Raw genomic sequence first — 15,315 nt, forward strand, 5'->3', positions numbered from 1 at the left:
CCATTTACTGAAAGTGTCTAGTTAGCTTAGCAATATTTTATAAAACTGGGGGAAGAGATTCCCTTCCGTTAAGTACAGACATGGATGGTATTTATTAGATGGCCTTTAACTCCTCCACCTATCACAGAATCCAGATCTAGCTCTGACGAAGCTACAAAGAGAGTATTGCATGAACCTGTCGTTCCATTCCCTTACTTGTGTATGGGTGCTGATACAGAAAACCTTGATATTTAATTCTTCAGTTCCTAAGGAGGGCTTACTTTTGCTAGCAGTGTGGAACCCTTCAAAAGGATGTCATGACCTCACCCTCACTCACAGACAGCTCTCCATTGGCTCCCTATTCCTTTCAGAGTCCACTTCAGAAATGCCATTCTTATGTATGAAGCCCACCATGAACTCAGTGCAGCTCTCCCTATGGATCTGTCTCCTACTTCCCAACTGTCCCAATTCATCTAGCATCTCTCCATTGTCATACAAGAGCCTCCTCCTGTGCAGCTCCTGCCATTTAGAACAGGCTTTCTGTATTTTCTTGTCCCAATGACTTAGTTTCATTGCAAGGCTCAGGCAGCCTACATTTCCCCCCCAGCAACATAGACCTATGCTTTTTCAATTCTCTCTTGCTCTTATGTAGTATGTATTATTTAATTTTGTTTCAGGATCCAGCCTGTATGGATGGAGCTACACAAAACTTTAGTTGTACTGTATCTAGTTTTTATTTGGTTCCAAGTCTGTTATAACTTTCACAGTGTATTGATTTGATCTTTCGCCCATATACCCCTTCCCATACATTTGGGAATGGAATGCAGCCAGACTAAAGGTTTGTCTACACAGGGAATTTGTCTACACAGGGAATTTTTCTGGAATAGCTATTCCTGATTAACTCCGTGTGTGGATACTTTTATTCCAGAATACGAGTGTTTTATTGAAAATTAACTCCATGTGTGGACACACATATTCTGGAATAAGAGTTGATTAAAAATTGATTAAGCTAATCAGGAATAGTTAATGTGCTTATTATTATTTATTTGTATTATAGAATCCACAAGCCCCAGTAATGGACCAGAACTCTATTATGCTAGGTGCTGTACAAACACAGAACATACAAAGCCCCAAAGAGCTTACAATTTAAGTATAAGACAAAAGATGGAGACAGATAGATGGGGAGAATACAAGGAAACAATGAGACCATATAGGTCAGGACATCAGCTGCCTAACTAGTGTCAGTTTTTTGTAGGCCTCCCAACAAAGCAGAGTTTTGAGGATGGATTTAATGTGGATAATGAGTTAGTTTTGCACATGTTTATGGGGAGTTTCTCCCAAATACGAGAGACAGCATGAGGATGCTTGTTTTAAAACTTTGTGGTGATGAAGGCTGACGTCATAGGCCAATTAAACATGGGAACTGACTTTTCAATACTGAATGAAAAATGATATGGTAGGGATGGGTCATGAAGAGCCTTGAAAGTAAAGACAAGTAGCTTTACATTATTCTGGATTAGTTTTCATGTGTAGACAAGCCCTAAGCAAGTTCTGCCAGTTCTAACAGTATTGTAAAAAGTTATAGGCCCTGTAGCTGGATCTCTGCTCTCAATATTTAACGATGACTCCCTCAAATCACTCAGACCTGAAGAAGAGCTCTGTGTAGCTCGAAAACTTGTCTCTCTCACCAACAGAAGATGCTCCAATAAAAGATATTACCTCACCCAAGTTGTGTCTCTCTCAAACTATGCACAATACCTGCTTTTATAGGTCAGCTTCACTATTCTTGTGCTACCTTCATATTTCCCAGGATGCAGTTCTTTCAAGGCTTGTTCCCATTTTGAAATAACATCACAGATCTGTAAAGAGATCACAGAGAGACAAGCTGCTTAAATGAAAAGTAAGCAAACAAACTTTGTGGGGTTTGGGTATGGAAAGGAGAGAGTAGATCAAGAACACATTCGGCCAGAAAATCACATACAATTCCACCATACCTTTTTTTCTTATAGACAACACATGATAATTAGAGTTACAGACATACTTGCTGACAGGAATTTTGAAAAAAAATGACCAAAAATAATTGAAACTGGTGTGATTATATGGTGTTATTTTGACAAATAAAATATGCAGAATTTTTCAGAATTTGAAAATACTGTGTGCAGAATTTTTAATTTTTTGGTGCAGAATTCCCCCAGGAGTTACTGGCTGCACTGTTGTCAATGGAAAGTTAGGGCATATTCAGTAACATGGCAGGAAGTACCTGGTACCTTCATCAAGAGATGGTATGTGTGTATTTATCAATTCAGTCACTGAGTTTGAACTAGATGTACCTGGCATCCCACAACACAACAGGAACTTGTCTTGACTAGCATCTATAAGTGTAATGTTTAATCGTGCTAGCTAGCTCATTCTGACTAACACCATGTAACACTCTAGTCAAGACAAGGCAAGTTCTACTTCTGCTAAGAAACTCAAGGCTCCTTACTAGGCTTTAACTCTTGCTTTGTCTTTATTAGACTAGTGGGGAGGGAATTACCTTCACATTGCCCTGCAGGCAGTGTTCCAGATCCCTGCCAGAAGGATCATCTGTAAAGAGGGAAAACCCAATGTGGGATGGTTTCCTCATTCCTGTCTCCTGGTTCAGTCGCTGGAGGAATTCATTCACAGTTGAGGAACCATCAAAACCCACGACCTGAAATGGAACAGGAGATTAAAGTAATTAAATAAGTCTATCTTGGGGGACAGAACTAGCCACAAGTGGCGAAAGAATGTAAACACCAGCAAAAGCCCAGTGTAGGACTCAATTACCTGAGAGGTACCCGGTGCCCATGTCTTACCTGGTAGGTTCCATTCATGAAGTGCACTGGAATGCTGAAGGGGAGTGAATGGTGGAAGGGATTCCGCAACAAAATAGACACAATCTCCATTCGTGAAGGCTTGGCTTCCCGTTCTCCAGTGTGCAACGTGCGCTCCACAGATCTCTGACAGTAGATGGCATACTTGCCTATTTCACTCCTAATCCCAGGGTGAGAGCGTGACAACACAAACACATGTTTTGGATACACTTATTGTGCCCATTACCATTTCCTCTCCCCAGTGACTCTCTCCCCGGCATCTTGCTCAAGTGAAAATGTGTGTATTTGCAAATGTCCTTATTCACCTCTACAGAGTTGGAGATTAGATTTGATTCAGATAAACAAAGACGCGTTAGGATTGAGATCCAAACCTCTTCAGAATGCAAAACAAGGCTAGATGCTAGGTTCTCTTTTAAGATTTATAGAATTTTCTGCTTCCACCTATTGAGATCTGGGAACGAGTGGGCACAAGTTCGCCTGTGTCTAAAGATCCCTCTCCCAGTCGAAGGGTGGGAGCAGCTGAACCCGGGACTCAAATAATTCCAGGGGACAACTACGGAGAAAACAGGGACAGGAGTGAGGTCATAGGACCATTATCAAGGAACCAGAGGGTGACACCAAGCAGAGAACCCTGGACAGCGCCCACAGTTCCTCAAAAGTGTCTAGGGAACCAGCAGATGCTGCCCAGAGGAACTCTGCCCAGATACGTGATTGAAGAGAGGAACGGAAGTAGATCCCAGAGTCACAGAGCACCTCCCCACCCAGCATCCTCCTCCTGGTTTAATAAATGGCCACTTTAGCCAATGCCTAGAGGAGCTTGATGAGGAGATCCTGCTACTTTGTGGGGCCATGGTCAGGGTGTGCATAAATCAGGAAGCGTGGGGAAAAATTCAGACAGAACCTTAGGAGAAGGTTCTGGAGGAGCCGGAAAAGGGGCTGCAACCTGGCGCACTCTAAATAGACGTGCTCCAGCGTCTCCCTCACTCCACAAAAAGGGCAAATGTTCGGGATAGGGGTGAACCACGCCAAGTACACGCCCATGCTCACGGCTCCATGAAGGAGCCGCCGGCTGATATCCCTGGCAGGCCGTGGAACATCAGCAAGAAAGATTATACAGACTCTTTCAAATCCCAGGAGAGTTTTGATTTGAGTTTTTGACAAAGGTGTATCTAAGCCTGTGTTTGAAATGACACAGCTGTTTACCCACGTTTAGTCTTCATATAGCAATAAACCACAACAGGCTGTGCATTACCTGGCCACTGATACATGCCCCAAGAGTATAGGGAGACTAAAGGCTGAAGTCCAAGCTCCTTAAACTACCCAAGAAATCTATTAACAGACAACTAATGTACACCCCAGGATGGCTTATTGCTATGGGTACCTGCATGGCCCCACAGTATGCCAACGTTTTTATGGCTGATTTAGAACAACGCTTCCTCAGCTCTCGTCCCCTAACGCCCCTACTCTACTTGCGCTATATTGATGACATCTTCATCATCTGGACCCATGGAAAAGAAGCCCTTGAGGAATTCCACCATGATTTCAACAATTTCCATCCCACCATCAACCTCAGCCTGGTCCAGTCCACACAAGAGATCCACTTCCTGGACACTACAGTGCTAATAAACGATGGTCACATGAACACCACCCTATACCGGAAACCTACTGACCGCTATTCCTACCTGCATGCCTCCAGCTTTCACCCTGACCACACCACACGATCCATCGTCTAAAGCCAAGCTCTGCGATACAACTGCATTTGCTCCAACCCCTCAGACAGAGACAAATACCTACAAGATCTCTATCAAGCATTCTTACAACTACAGTACCCACCTGCGGAAGTGAAGAAACAGATTGATAGAGCCAGAAGAGTTCCCAGAAGTCACCTACTACAGGACAGGCCTAACAAGGAAAATAAGAGAACGCCACTAACCGTCACCTTCAGCCCCCAACTAAAACCCCTCCAACGCATTATTAAGGATCTACAACCTATCCTGAAGGATGACCCAACACTCTCACAAATCTTGGGAGACAGGCCAGTCCTTGCCTACAGACAGCCCCCCAACCTGAAGCAAATACTCACCAACAACCACATACCACACAACAGAACCACTAACCCAGGAACCTATCCTTGCAACAAAGCCCGTTGCCAACTGTGCCCACATATCTATTCAGAGGACACCATCACAGGGCCTAATAACATCAGCCACACTATCAGAGGCTCGTTCACCTCCACATCCACCAATGTGATATATGCCATCATGTGCCAGCAATGCCCCTCTGCCATGTACATTGGTCAAACTGGACAGTCTCTACGTAAAAGAATAAATGGACACAAATCAGATGTCAAGAATTATAACATTCATAAACCAGTCGGAGAACGCTTCAATCTCTCTGGTCACGCAATTACAGACATGAAGGTCGCTATCTTAAAACAAAAAAACTTCAAATCCAGACTCCAGCGAGAAACTGCTGAATTGGAATTCATTTGCAAATTGGATATTATTAATTTAGGCTTAAATAGAGATTGGGAGTGGCTAAGTCATTATGCAAAGTATCCTATTTCCCCTTGTTTTTTCCTATTCCCCCCCCCCCCGACGTTCTGGTTAAACTTGGATTTATGCTGGAAATGGCCCACCTTGATTATCGTGCACATTGTGGGGAGAGTGGTCGCTTTGGATGGGCTGTTACCAGCAGGAGAGTGAGTTTGTGTGTGTATGGGGGTGGGGGGGGTGAGAAAACCTGGATTTGTGCTGGAAATGGCCCACCTTGATTATCATGCACATTGTAGGGAGAGTGGTCACTTTGGATAAGCTATTACCAGCAGGAGGGTGAGTTTGTGTGTGTGTGTTTTTTTGGGGGGGGGGGTGAGAAAACCTGGATTTGTGCTGGAAATGGCCCACCCTGATTATCATACACATTGTAAAGAGAGTGATCACTTTAGATAAGCTATTACCAGCAGGAAAGTGGGGTGGGAGGAGGTATTGTTTCATGGTCTCTGTGTATATAATGTCTTCTGCAGTTTCCACAGTATGCATCCGATGAAGTGAGCTGTAGCTCACGAAAGCTTATGCTCAAATAAATTGGTTAGTCTCTAAGGTGCCACAAGTACTCCTTTTCTTTTTGCTGTTAAAGAAGCTCTTGTTTGTTTTCATCGCTTGCATGTTTTCTTGTTGGTAAGTTTGTGGCGGGGAGTGCGGGGGAGGTTAGAGTGTTATGCAACATAACCTTCCACTCTGAAACATAATTCCTACTAAAAGGTTAAAAGGGTAGGGAGAAGGTGATGGAAGGTCCTGTTTGGTTTTAAATAACTTTTCTTATCTCTTTGGAATTCAGTTTGGGTTTGTTAACCCAGGAATCCCCCTTAATTTTTTTTTATTTGCACTCCCCCCCAGCCTCTTTTCCTGTCCTCCCAGAAGCCCTGCTAACCTTTCAGAAGCATTTATACTCACTGTCTTTTATAAACAGTCATATGGACTAGGAAACATTCCCACTGAAAAGTGGGTCAAAAGTGATTGAAAGATGGCTTCTGAATAAGGACAGCCTGGCACCTTGGAGAAGGCTTCTTATGTCATCTCCATCCCCAACTCACCTTTGCATGGGTCAGTCATAAATTAGCCTTACTGTACTACAATCCTGTAGTTGATACAGAAAGGAATGGAAGCAACATAGCCAGTGAAAGAAGAAGATGGCATGCTATTTACCTGGGGTCTGCATGCCGCTGCAGGTGTTGTTTGATATACCAGAGGAAGTGGTGCTGAGGAAGAAAGAGAGGAGCACACAAAGCCAGGAGCTGCCAGCACTGTGAAGAGAAACAGGCCACCAGCAAACTAAGGTATAATCACTCCTCTCTGCTCTTGTTGCCAGGTATCCATGTGGAAAACACTCGGGCCAAGAATTTGAAGAGTGACTAGGATTTTTGGGTGCTTCCATTTTTTGGGTGTGCAACTTGAGATGCTTTAAAGGGGCCTGATTTTCAGAGGCAGGTGCTCAGCACTTTCTGAACATCAGGCCTCTTTGACATCTCAAATTGGGCACCCAAAAATTCAGGCACCACAAATCAGTTGTCACTTTTCAAAATCTTGGCCACTGTAACTAGAGCTGTGAAAATAGTTCCTAACTACTAATTCAGTAAATTTTGCTTTTTTTATTGTCTGCAAACAGATCACAAAACTCTCAGAATTACTCATTATTTCAAATTATTCATAAATTTCTCCTGCTGGTCATTCTTGCTCTCTACATGATTTGAACTGGGAATATTACAATCAAGAATCCAATAGACACTTTGGCTCAGATCCACAAAAATATTTAGGATCCCAACTTCTACTGAAATCAATGGAAGTTAGGGACCTAAATACCTACGGGGATCTGGGTCTTTGAGTTGTAATGGATGCAGGCAGCTAACTTAATAAGCACATCACAAAATTCAAAATGCACATTCAAGTGTAATAATTAGCCAACAGGATACAAAGCACGATTAAGTCACAATTAGACATGGAACCAATACCCTGTGACTTAGGCAACTATTCAACGCAACACAAACTGAATTTTGCAACTGAACAGTATTTGGAATTTGCTTTTGGTGAATAGTTGAGCATTCAACCTAAACATGCTTTTGCAAGTAAATTGCATTACTCAGTACTTTTATTTTTCCTTTGCGCATCACATTTCAGATTATTTTTTCCCCCACAATCCTTGAAATGTTTAAGGTGACTAGTCTTTTATGGGGACTAGACCTAACGCTAATTATTCAACATATGGAAGCTTGCAGCCTGGAAGTGGCCAAGCAAAGCTCACCTGAATAACTGAGTGGTTCTGAGGCTGCCGGCAGCTAGTCTGTTTAACCAGTTGGCAGTAGATTTCATTCTGTAGCTCAGTATGTGTCAGACAGACTTGCAATGCTGTCTGAGCAAGTGACACATGGTAATCAATAGATGGAGCCTCCACAGGGACATTGATGAACAGCTGACAGGACTACAAAAAAGGGAAATTAGCATGTGCGGTAATAATAATACTTCACTTTTCCCCCACAGCACCTTCCAGCTCCAGTATGGCTCAGAGGGGAAATTAATTCTCCAAGGTGTCACAGCACATCAGTGGTAGAAACAGGGAGAAAATCCAGATCTCCTGACTTCCAAGCCTATGCTTTAACCTCTACTAGGTCAAGCTTCTCTCATACAAACTTTCTCCCCTTGCCCTATATGCTTCATACACAGACTGGTCCTTAAGTAGCCCATCCTTTGTAGCACGTGCAGAAAGCTACAATCATGCAACATTACACAGCAAGAAAAGCCAGGAACAGAATCCCTGACTTCCAGCCGACTGTTCTAGCCATTAGACTATACTGCCGCTCCATCCCTGTTACGATTGGGGTCTAGGAATGATGCTAAACATAGGGGAGTTCAGATTACCCCATTATTATAAAAGGCATCTTGGTCACACTAATAAATCTGCCACTGGGCTTCATAGCTTGGCAAACCAAGGGTGCTACAAATTTATGGTAAAATACTCAGAGAAGTATCAGGGTGTAGTTTGTCTGTATCCACAAAAACAACAAGGAGTCCGGTGGCACCTTAAAGACTAACAGATTTATGTGGGTAAAAAAACCACTTCTTCAGATAAGAAGTGGGTTTTTTACCCACGAAAACTTATGCCCAAATAAATCTGTTAGTCTTTAAGGTGCCACTGGACTCCTTGTTGTTTTTAGTCAGAGAAGGTGCCTTTATAAATGATAAAATACTGCAACAGTCAACAGTAATGACCCCAAACACTACAAGTGAGACTACTGTAAGATGCAGAGTTTCAGACTATTCCTGTACCATACTGTAGGATTCTTTTATAAAAATTTATTATCCCATTTTGTAGAAGGGAAAACAGAGGCACAGAGGTTAAGGAACTTTCCCACTCTCACAGGGTGAGTGAGTGATAGAGCCATGGTTAGAATTCATTAGTCCTGAATCAGTCCACTGCACTAACCCCCAAACACAACTTTCTATTGTATCTCTCGTGTCATTGAATGCAGTTGTTTTTAAGAACCCTCTCCACTGTTACCTGCTCCCCTCAGCAATCCTCTAATCTCATCCTTGCTTTCTAGTCTTAGGGCTTGTCTACGCTTAAAACGCTGCAGCTGCGCCGCTGTAGTGCTTCTGTGCAGACACTACTTATGCCGACGGGAGGTTTCTGGTAATCCTCCTCTCCGAGAGGGTAGCTATGTCAACAGGATAATTCTCCTGTTGACCTAGCCCTGTCTACACTGGGGGTTAGGCTGGTTTAACTGTGGATTTTTCACACCCCTGAGTGACGTAGTTATACCGACCTAATTTCCTAGTGTAGACCAGGCCTTAATGTTGGCATTAATGTTTTCAGGGCTCAAAGTGGAGGGAGAGATGTGGAAATCAGGTGATGAGTTGCCTACCCGAGGTACCCTGGCTGGAAGGCACTAGGGAGTCTGACAATAAGTTGTTTCCTCTCTTTCCAGTGCTGCTATTGGAGAAGAAGATAGACAAGTCCTGCAATTCAGAAGCTGGCTCTGAGATACCTGCTCCCCCACCCCCCCAAAAGTGAGGGCCCAAGTGGGTCTCTGCATAGAATAAAATACATCTGGTAGACAGATTGACCTTTTTTATTACAATTGACACATTAGCCCCATCTGTGCCAACAGTAGGGGCAAACAAAGCCGCAGTAAATGTCTTGCACAGAGCTTACCCCTCCCTTAAGATATTTGAGTAGAACATCTGAAATCTTTTATACTGGTTCTTTGAATACCTTGAAGAGCTTGAGGGCTTCTGTCTGCAGCGCCTCTGATGGCAGAGTAGTGAGGGAGGTGTGCAGTCCATCCTTACTGTAGCACAGCATGGGGTGTTTCCACAAAGGAGATTCTGGGTGGCAGATGAGGTAAAAACATGCAACCTCAGAAACGTAGCAGTGTAAGTTTGGTACAAGGTGAGACAGACTCTCCCAGCAAAATCTCCCATGCAGAGCCGCCTCAGATCCCTGCAGAAAAAAAACCTGGCCCAACTAGCAAGCAATTAGGGCAAGCAGCATTATATTGGGCCACGTTAATCCTTGGTGTCACTCTGTTGACTCCAGTGAAGCCATGACACTAACAGTGGCCAAGTAGCTATGCATGCCAGCAAGTAATGCCAGATGGCTCCAGAGAGCAGCCCTGCGATTTGCCACCAGGTCATCTGAGAGCTTCACACAGGCTGGACTGTGGTGGGAAGCAGCTCAATTTGTTGATGCACATGAGAGACCGATTCTGTGAAACAGACACACACTATTGGGATCTTTATCAGTGGAAGCTATTATGGCACATTCATCAAAGCTCAGAGACAGTTTATGTCTATATGTGGGTGTGCAGGAGAGAGTATGTGCGTATTCAGGGGTGTGAGAGTGTAGGTGTACGCGTGGTATGTATACCTCAGAATGTGTGCAGGTGGTATGTGTGAACGTGTCTACATGGAGATGAGTGAGTAAACAGATGTGTATGTATGTGTGAGACAGTATATGCATGTCTGTGGGAATGAATGTATGTGGCTGTGAGTGTATATCCAGGGATATGTCGGTGTGGATGCACACATACATACATACATGGAGAGCTAACTGTGTGCGTGTGTATGTGTGTGTTTGAGAAACAGTATATGTGCATGCAACCATGATACATGGGTAAGTGAAACTCAAGGCAAACAGTGCCAGGGAGTCAGAGATTCAGACTTTTCTCTCTTAAGTTCTTATTTATTAAGAACATCCCAGATTTGGATCAACTTTCTGTGCTCAGTATTTACTATAGTTTGATCTGCAATGTAAGAGGAACTGCAGATCCTTTGATAAATTAATTGACAGAGTAGATTCACTGTAGTGCCTGAGTCCTTTGCTGAAGTGCAACTGTCTAATTAGAGGTGAAAGATACCCTATCCCGTTACTGATCTATCGAGCCATTCCCTCTACTCTTCTGTGGCTGTATTCAAACCAGTGACAGAGATAACTATTCCGCACCCTTTCCCACTATGGAAAGATATTTTGGGGTTTTATTTACGTGAGTCTCCCTCTGCATCCAGTAATTTTCCAATTAGCTGTTCATATGCTGTGCCCACTTTGGCACTGCTGCTGCCTGCTGCTACTGTCAGATGGTACAGCCACGTATCCTAGGGATAAAGGAAAGAAGAGCATGAAAAGAACAGGTAATGCTGGAAACCCAGGACATTTCACTGTCATCTTTATAAATGACCAGCCATCAAGGTACCAAAAGCGAAGGGTCACCATTAAAGGTAAATATGTTTCTCTCTCTCTTAAACAAACACACACACACACACACACACACTGGGGTTTGGAAATCTTGGTATCCTGAGCCCTCAGCTGCAGAGAGGGCAGCAAAAATGAAAAATAAATAGAAGGGAAAAGAAAATCATTAAACCAGACTCAAAATCTCAACCCGCCTGTTGGGGTTGAGTTTGGGAAAACTTTTAAGTTGGATCTTATTTTATCCAAACTGGTTTAATCATCTGTATTTTCCACTCACTGGTGCCAAGTTATACCAGCATCACATATCCCTGCTCTCCAAAGACACCAGCTCATACCTTCTCGTGTTTGGTACCAATGAGTAAGTAGGTGGGACTCTGATCTTGTGGGTGAATCACCAGGGTGTAATGGGATGAGAGGAGACCCCCTGCAGTGGCTTCATAATCTTCGTCTGAGTCACAGGAACGGTCCACCTCCTCCACCTTTGATTTGCGTATGTGCAAATGCCCCAGAGGACACTGGGAAAAGGAAATGAACTAAGATAAGTATGCTGTCTCAGTGTAGAGAAGATGGAGAAAAAGAAGAAACTGAAACCAGGAAACCCTGGTCAGATTGCTGGGAGTGCTAGAAAATGCAAGAACTAAACTATAAAATTCTATGTTCAAATAGTTGGTTTTAAAGTGATAGTATCATTTTGCATTTCTGTAGCACCTCTCCCCCTTCATGAGCCTAAAGTACTTTACAAACTATGGCCCCAATCCTATTCCCATTATTATTATTGTATTGTACTAGCACTAGAATCCCAGTCAGGAATTAGAGCCCTTATCACTGGGTGACTGGACCCTTTAAGGAGCAGGGTCCAGTGCACATGGGACTCATCAGCTGCCTTCTAATTGGGTTTAAGTGAAGGCACCTGGGCTGTAGGGGAAGGGCAGCACAGATGAGAACTGCTTGATAGCAGGCTGAGATTCAGAGAAGGGCAGGTGAGAACTGCCTGAGGAGAAAAAGGGAGCCCCCAGGAGAAGCAGAGGAGAGCTGTACAGAGACCCTGAGGGAAGAGCAAAAGGTGAAGAATGTTGTTAATGAGGTCTGGGCAGAGGTGGGCGGAGCCCATGCGGAGTTACAAGAGGGCTTGTACAGAGGCCTTAGGAACCAGGGGAAGACCCAGCCTGATCAAGGGAATCTGAGCCTGAAACATGAGGGTGGATGCTGAAGGGTGAGTCGCAGGGGTAGGACTCACATGGATAGGGAGGCCTGGGTGAGTGGAATGCTCTGGGAAGCTCTCTTGCAGCAGGCCTTAGTGGAGGGCTGTGGGAAGTTGAGCCCAGAACACGGGCTTGCCATTCCCTGAGCAGGGGTAGGACTCGCAGGTACAAAGACAAAGGAAGTGAGAGAGAGACAAGTGGAGCAATCTGGGAGACAGCAGGAATCCACTTTGTTAGTTATGTCTCTTTGGTATTTTTAAAGACTATTAATATATTTGTATTTATAGTAGGAGGTGTAGACATTTTTGCAGAGTGGGAGGTACTAGTTGGGGCTGAAGTGAGGGAGAGGATGGGATTGTTGGAGTAAGAAGGGACAGTAGGTAAAGGAAGATAGAAACTACATGAGACATAGCAGGAGGAACACAAAGTACCTTATCCTCATTATTTCGATAGTAGTAAAAGATTTTCCCAATCAGTGCGCACCAAACCAACTTAGAGTGACCATGCTTCACCTACAGGAAGGACAAAGGAATGAAAGATTTTAACCTAGGAACTGGATCCTAGTGCAATGCCAGCAGTAGTTTTGGGGATTTTTCTTCCCATTCAAATCTCTTGTTGGAAGGTTCTCTACGCTAGTTAGTCTGAGCTAGTGTAAACTATCCTTCATTTGTGATCCCTGCAAAGATGCAGGGAAACACTTTCAAAAGCACCTAAGCCAGTTAAATGCTTTTGAAAATGGAATGTAGGTGCCTAAGTAATTGAGAGTATGTCTAGACTGCACAGAAAACTGTGTGGCCCTGAGTCTGAGCCCAGGTCAAATGACTTGGGCTCGGGCTGCAGGGCTAAAAATAGCAGGATAGACGTACTGCTCAAGCTGGAGCCTGGGCTCTGAAACCCAGAGAGGTGGGAGGGTCTCGGAGCTTGGGCTCCAGCCCAAGCAGGAATGTCTACACTGCTGTTTTTAGCCCTGCGGCCCAAGCCCCAGTCAACTGACCTGGGCTCCAAGACTTGGTGCTGTGGGTTTTTCTTTTCAGTTTACACGTATCCTGAGATCCTTTTGAAAATTTTACCCAAAGTGACCTATTGTTGTTGTTTTTTGAAATGCAATATAAAAAATACCTGAATAAAAATGTTTAAATAATGAAAAAAATTCAACGTACCGAAGCAGACCAATAGACTATCTAGTCTAGTGACCTTTCCCCTGCTACACAGGAACAGACCAATGGCTTCCAGGGGGTACATCAACTCATCTAGATATTTGCCTAGTTTTACAACAGGCTAAATAAAAAGCACTAAGGAAGTCAGTACAAACTAAAAGTTCATGCAGACAATGACTTGTTTATATTGCTCTATATCAGGGGTGGGAAAACTTTTTGGCCTGACGGCCACATCGGCATTGCGAAACTGTATGGAGGGCCGGGTAGGGAAGGCTGTGCCTCCCCAAACAGCCTGGCGCCTACCCCCATCCTCCCTCTCCCACTTCCCGCCCCCCTCAGAACCCACAATCCATCCAAACCCGCTGCTCTTATCCCCTGACTGCCCCCTCTTGGGACCCCCGCCCCTGACCACTCCCTGGGACTCCACCCCCTATCCAACACCCCCTGCTCCCTGTCACCTGACTGCCCCGACCCCTGTCCACACCCCCACCCCCAGATGGCCCCTCCAGGACTCCCATGCTATCCAACCACCCCCTGTCCCCTGACTGCCCCCAGGACCCCCTGTCCCTTATCCAACCTCCCCACCCCCTTACCATGCTGCTCAGAGCAGCAGGAGCTTGCAGCCCCGCCACCCAGCTGGAGCCAGCCACGCCGCCCACACTGCACAGCAGGAGCAGTGGACCAGAGCGCTGGCGGTGCGGCACACTGAGGCTGTGGGGGGAGGGGGGACAGCAGGGGAGGGGCCAGGGGCTAGCCTCCCCGGCTGGAGCTCAGGGGCCAGGCAGGACGGTCCCGTGGGCTGTAGTTTGCCCACCTCTGCTCTATATACTATACACTGAAATGTTAGTACAATATTTATATTCCAACTGATTTATTTTATAATTATATGGTAAAAATGAGAAAAACAATTTTTCAGTAATAATGTGCTGTGACCCTTTGTATTTTTATATCTGAGTTTGTAAGCAAATAGTTTTTAACTTGAGATGAAACTTGAGGGTATGCAAGACAAATCAGACTTCTGAAAGGGGTACAGTAGTCTGGAAAGGTTGAGAGCCACTGCCCGGAGCAAACTACAGACCAGCCAGACTTTAGTCTTCACTTGGACATTAGCCAGTACAGCATGAAGGAGCCCCATAATGCATCTTGTGCAACACTGTTCTATGGGGGAGAATAAAAAATTATTTCCTGACTCCCAAGTAGTGATCATTTTTTGTCCTGAAGCATGAGAATCCATAGTGCCTGGAAGTGTATCCTGACTAACATAATTGCCAATGCAATTCTTATATGAATAAGTGTTCAATCCATTTGAAACCTTACTAGACAATTTCCTTGATAATATCCTACAATAGCAAGTTCCATACGTTAATTATATGTGACATTATAAAAGCATTTACTTTAATTGGTATTAAATATTTTGCATTGTTCTTGCACTGTACTATTGGAGAGGGTCAATGTGTCCTGATAGGGTGCTCTATGCCATTCTTCAGTGTATATAATTAGCACATCCTCTTTCCCTGCTCCTTTGAACTTCAGGAATCCACCTCTGCCTCTCTGTAACCCCCCAAGTTTCCAGGGAGAATTAAAACACACACTTCTTGCAGGCCCTCAGTATATAAACCCAGAGGCCTGTTGTCTGTCAGGCCATTGGGTGTGGAGGGAGACTGACTGGGGTAGAGCCACCTTACCTTGGTGAGCCAGCCTTTCACAGTGGGTTTGGCATCATTCTGAGGGACAGCAGCAGAGCTGGTCACCTGCACCTTGAGAATGCTCTGCAGAACACGGATCCATTCTTCCAGGATGTTGGGAGAGTCTGCAGTCAGGAAGTAGGTCCTCTTTTCAGTGATGAGCTGGAGGGAAAGGAGGCAGGGAAATGTCACTGTC

The 15,315-nt window shown here is 44.5% G+C and overlaps 1 protein-coding gene across 1 annotated transcript in view; it reads right to left on the bottom strand.

The window, feature by feature from the left end:
- Nucleotides 1-15,315, bottom strand: part of PLEKHH1 (pleckstrin homology, MyTH4 and FERM domain containing H1) — a 70,660-nt gene that overhangs the window by 12,075 nt on the left and 43,270 nt on the right. The window contains exons 13-22 of the mRNA XM_077818715.1: nt 15,120-15,281; nt 12,709-12,789; nt 11,411-11,590; nt 10,870-10,978; nt 9,600-9,712; nt 7,632-7,808; nt 6,539-6,636; nt 2,817-2,994; nt 2,516-2,671; nt 1,738-1,838 (exon numbers count right to left, since the gene is read on the bottom strand). Coding sequence (XP_077674841.1) covers nt 1,738-1,838; nt 2,516-2,671; nt 2,817-2,994; nt 6,539-6,636; nt 7,632-7,808; nt 9,600-9,712; nt 10,870-10,978; nt 11,411-11,590; nt 12,709-12,789; nt 15,120-15,281 — 1,355 coding nt within the window. The remainder of the gene's footprint in view (nt 1-1,737; nt 1,839-2,515; nt 2,672-2,816; nt 2,995-6,538; nt 6,637-7,631; nt 7,809-9,599; nt 9,713-10,869; nt 10,979-11,410; nt 11,591-12,708; nt 12,790-15,119; nt 15,282-15,315) is intronic.

Source organism: Eretmochelys imbricata, chromosome 6 (genome assembly GCF_965152235.1).
Source record: "Eretmochelys imbricata isolate rEreImb1 chromosome 6, rEreImb1.hap1, whole genome shotgun sequence".
NCBI classification, from domain to species: domain Eukaryota; kingdom Metazoa; phylum Chordata; order Testudines; family Cheloniidae; genus Eretmochelys; species Eretmochelys imbricata.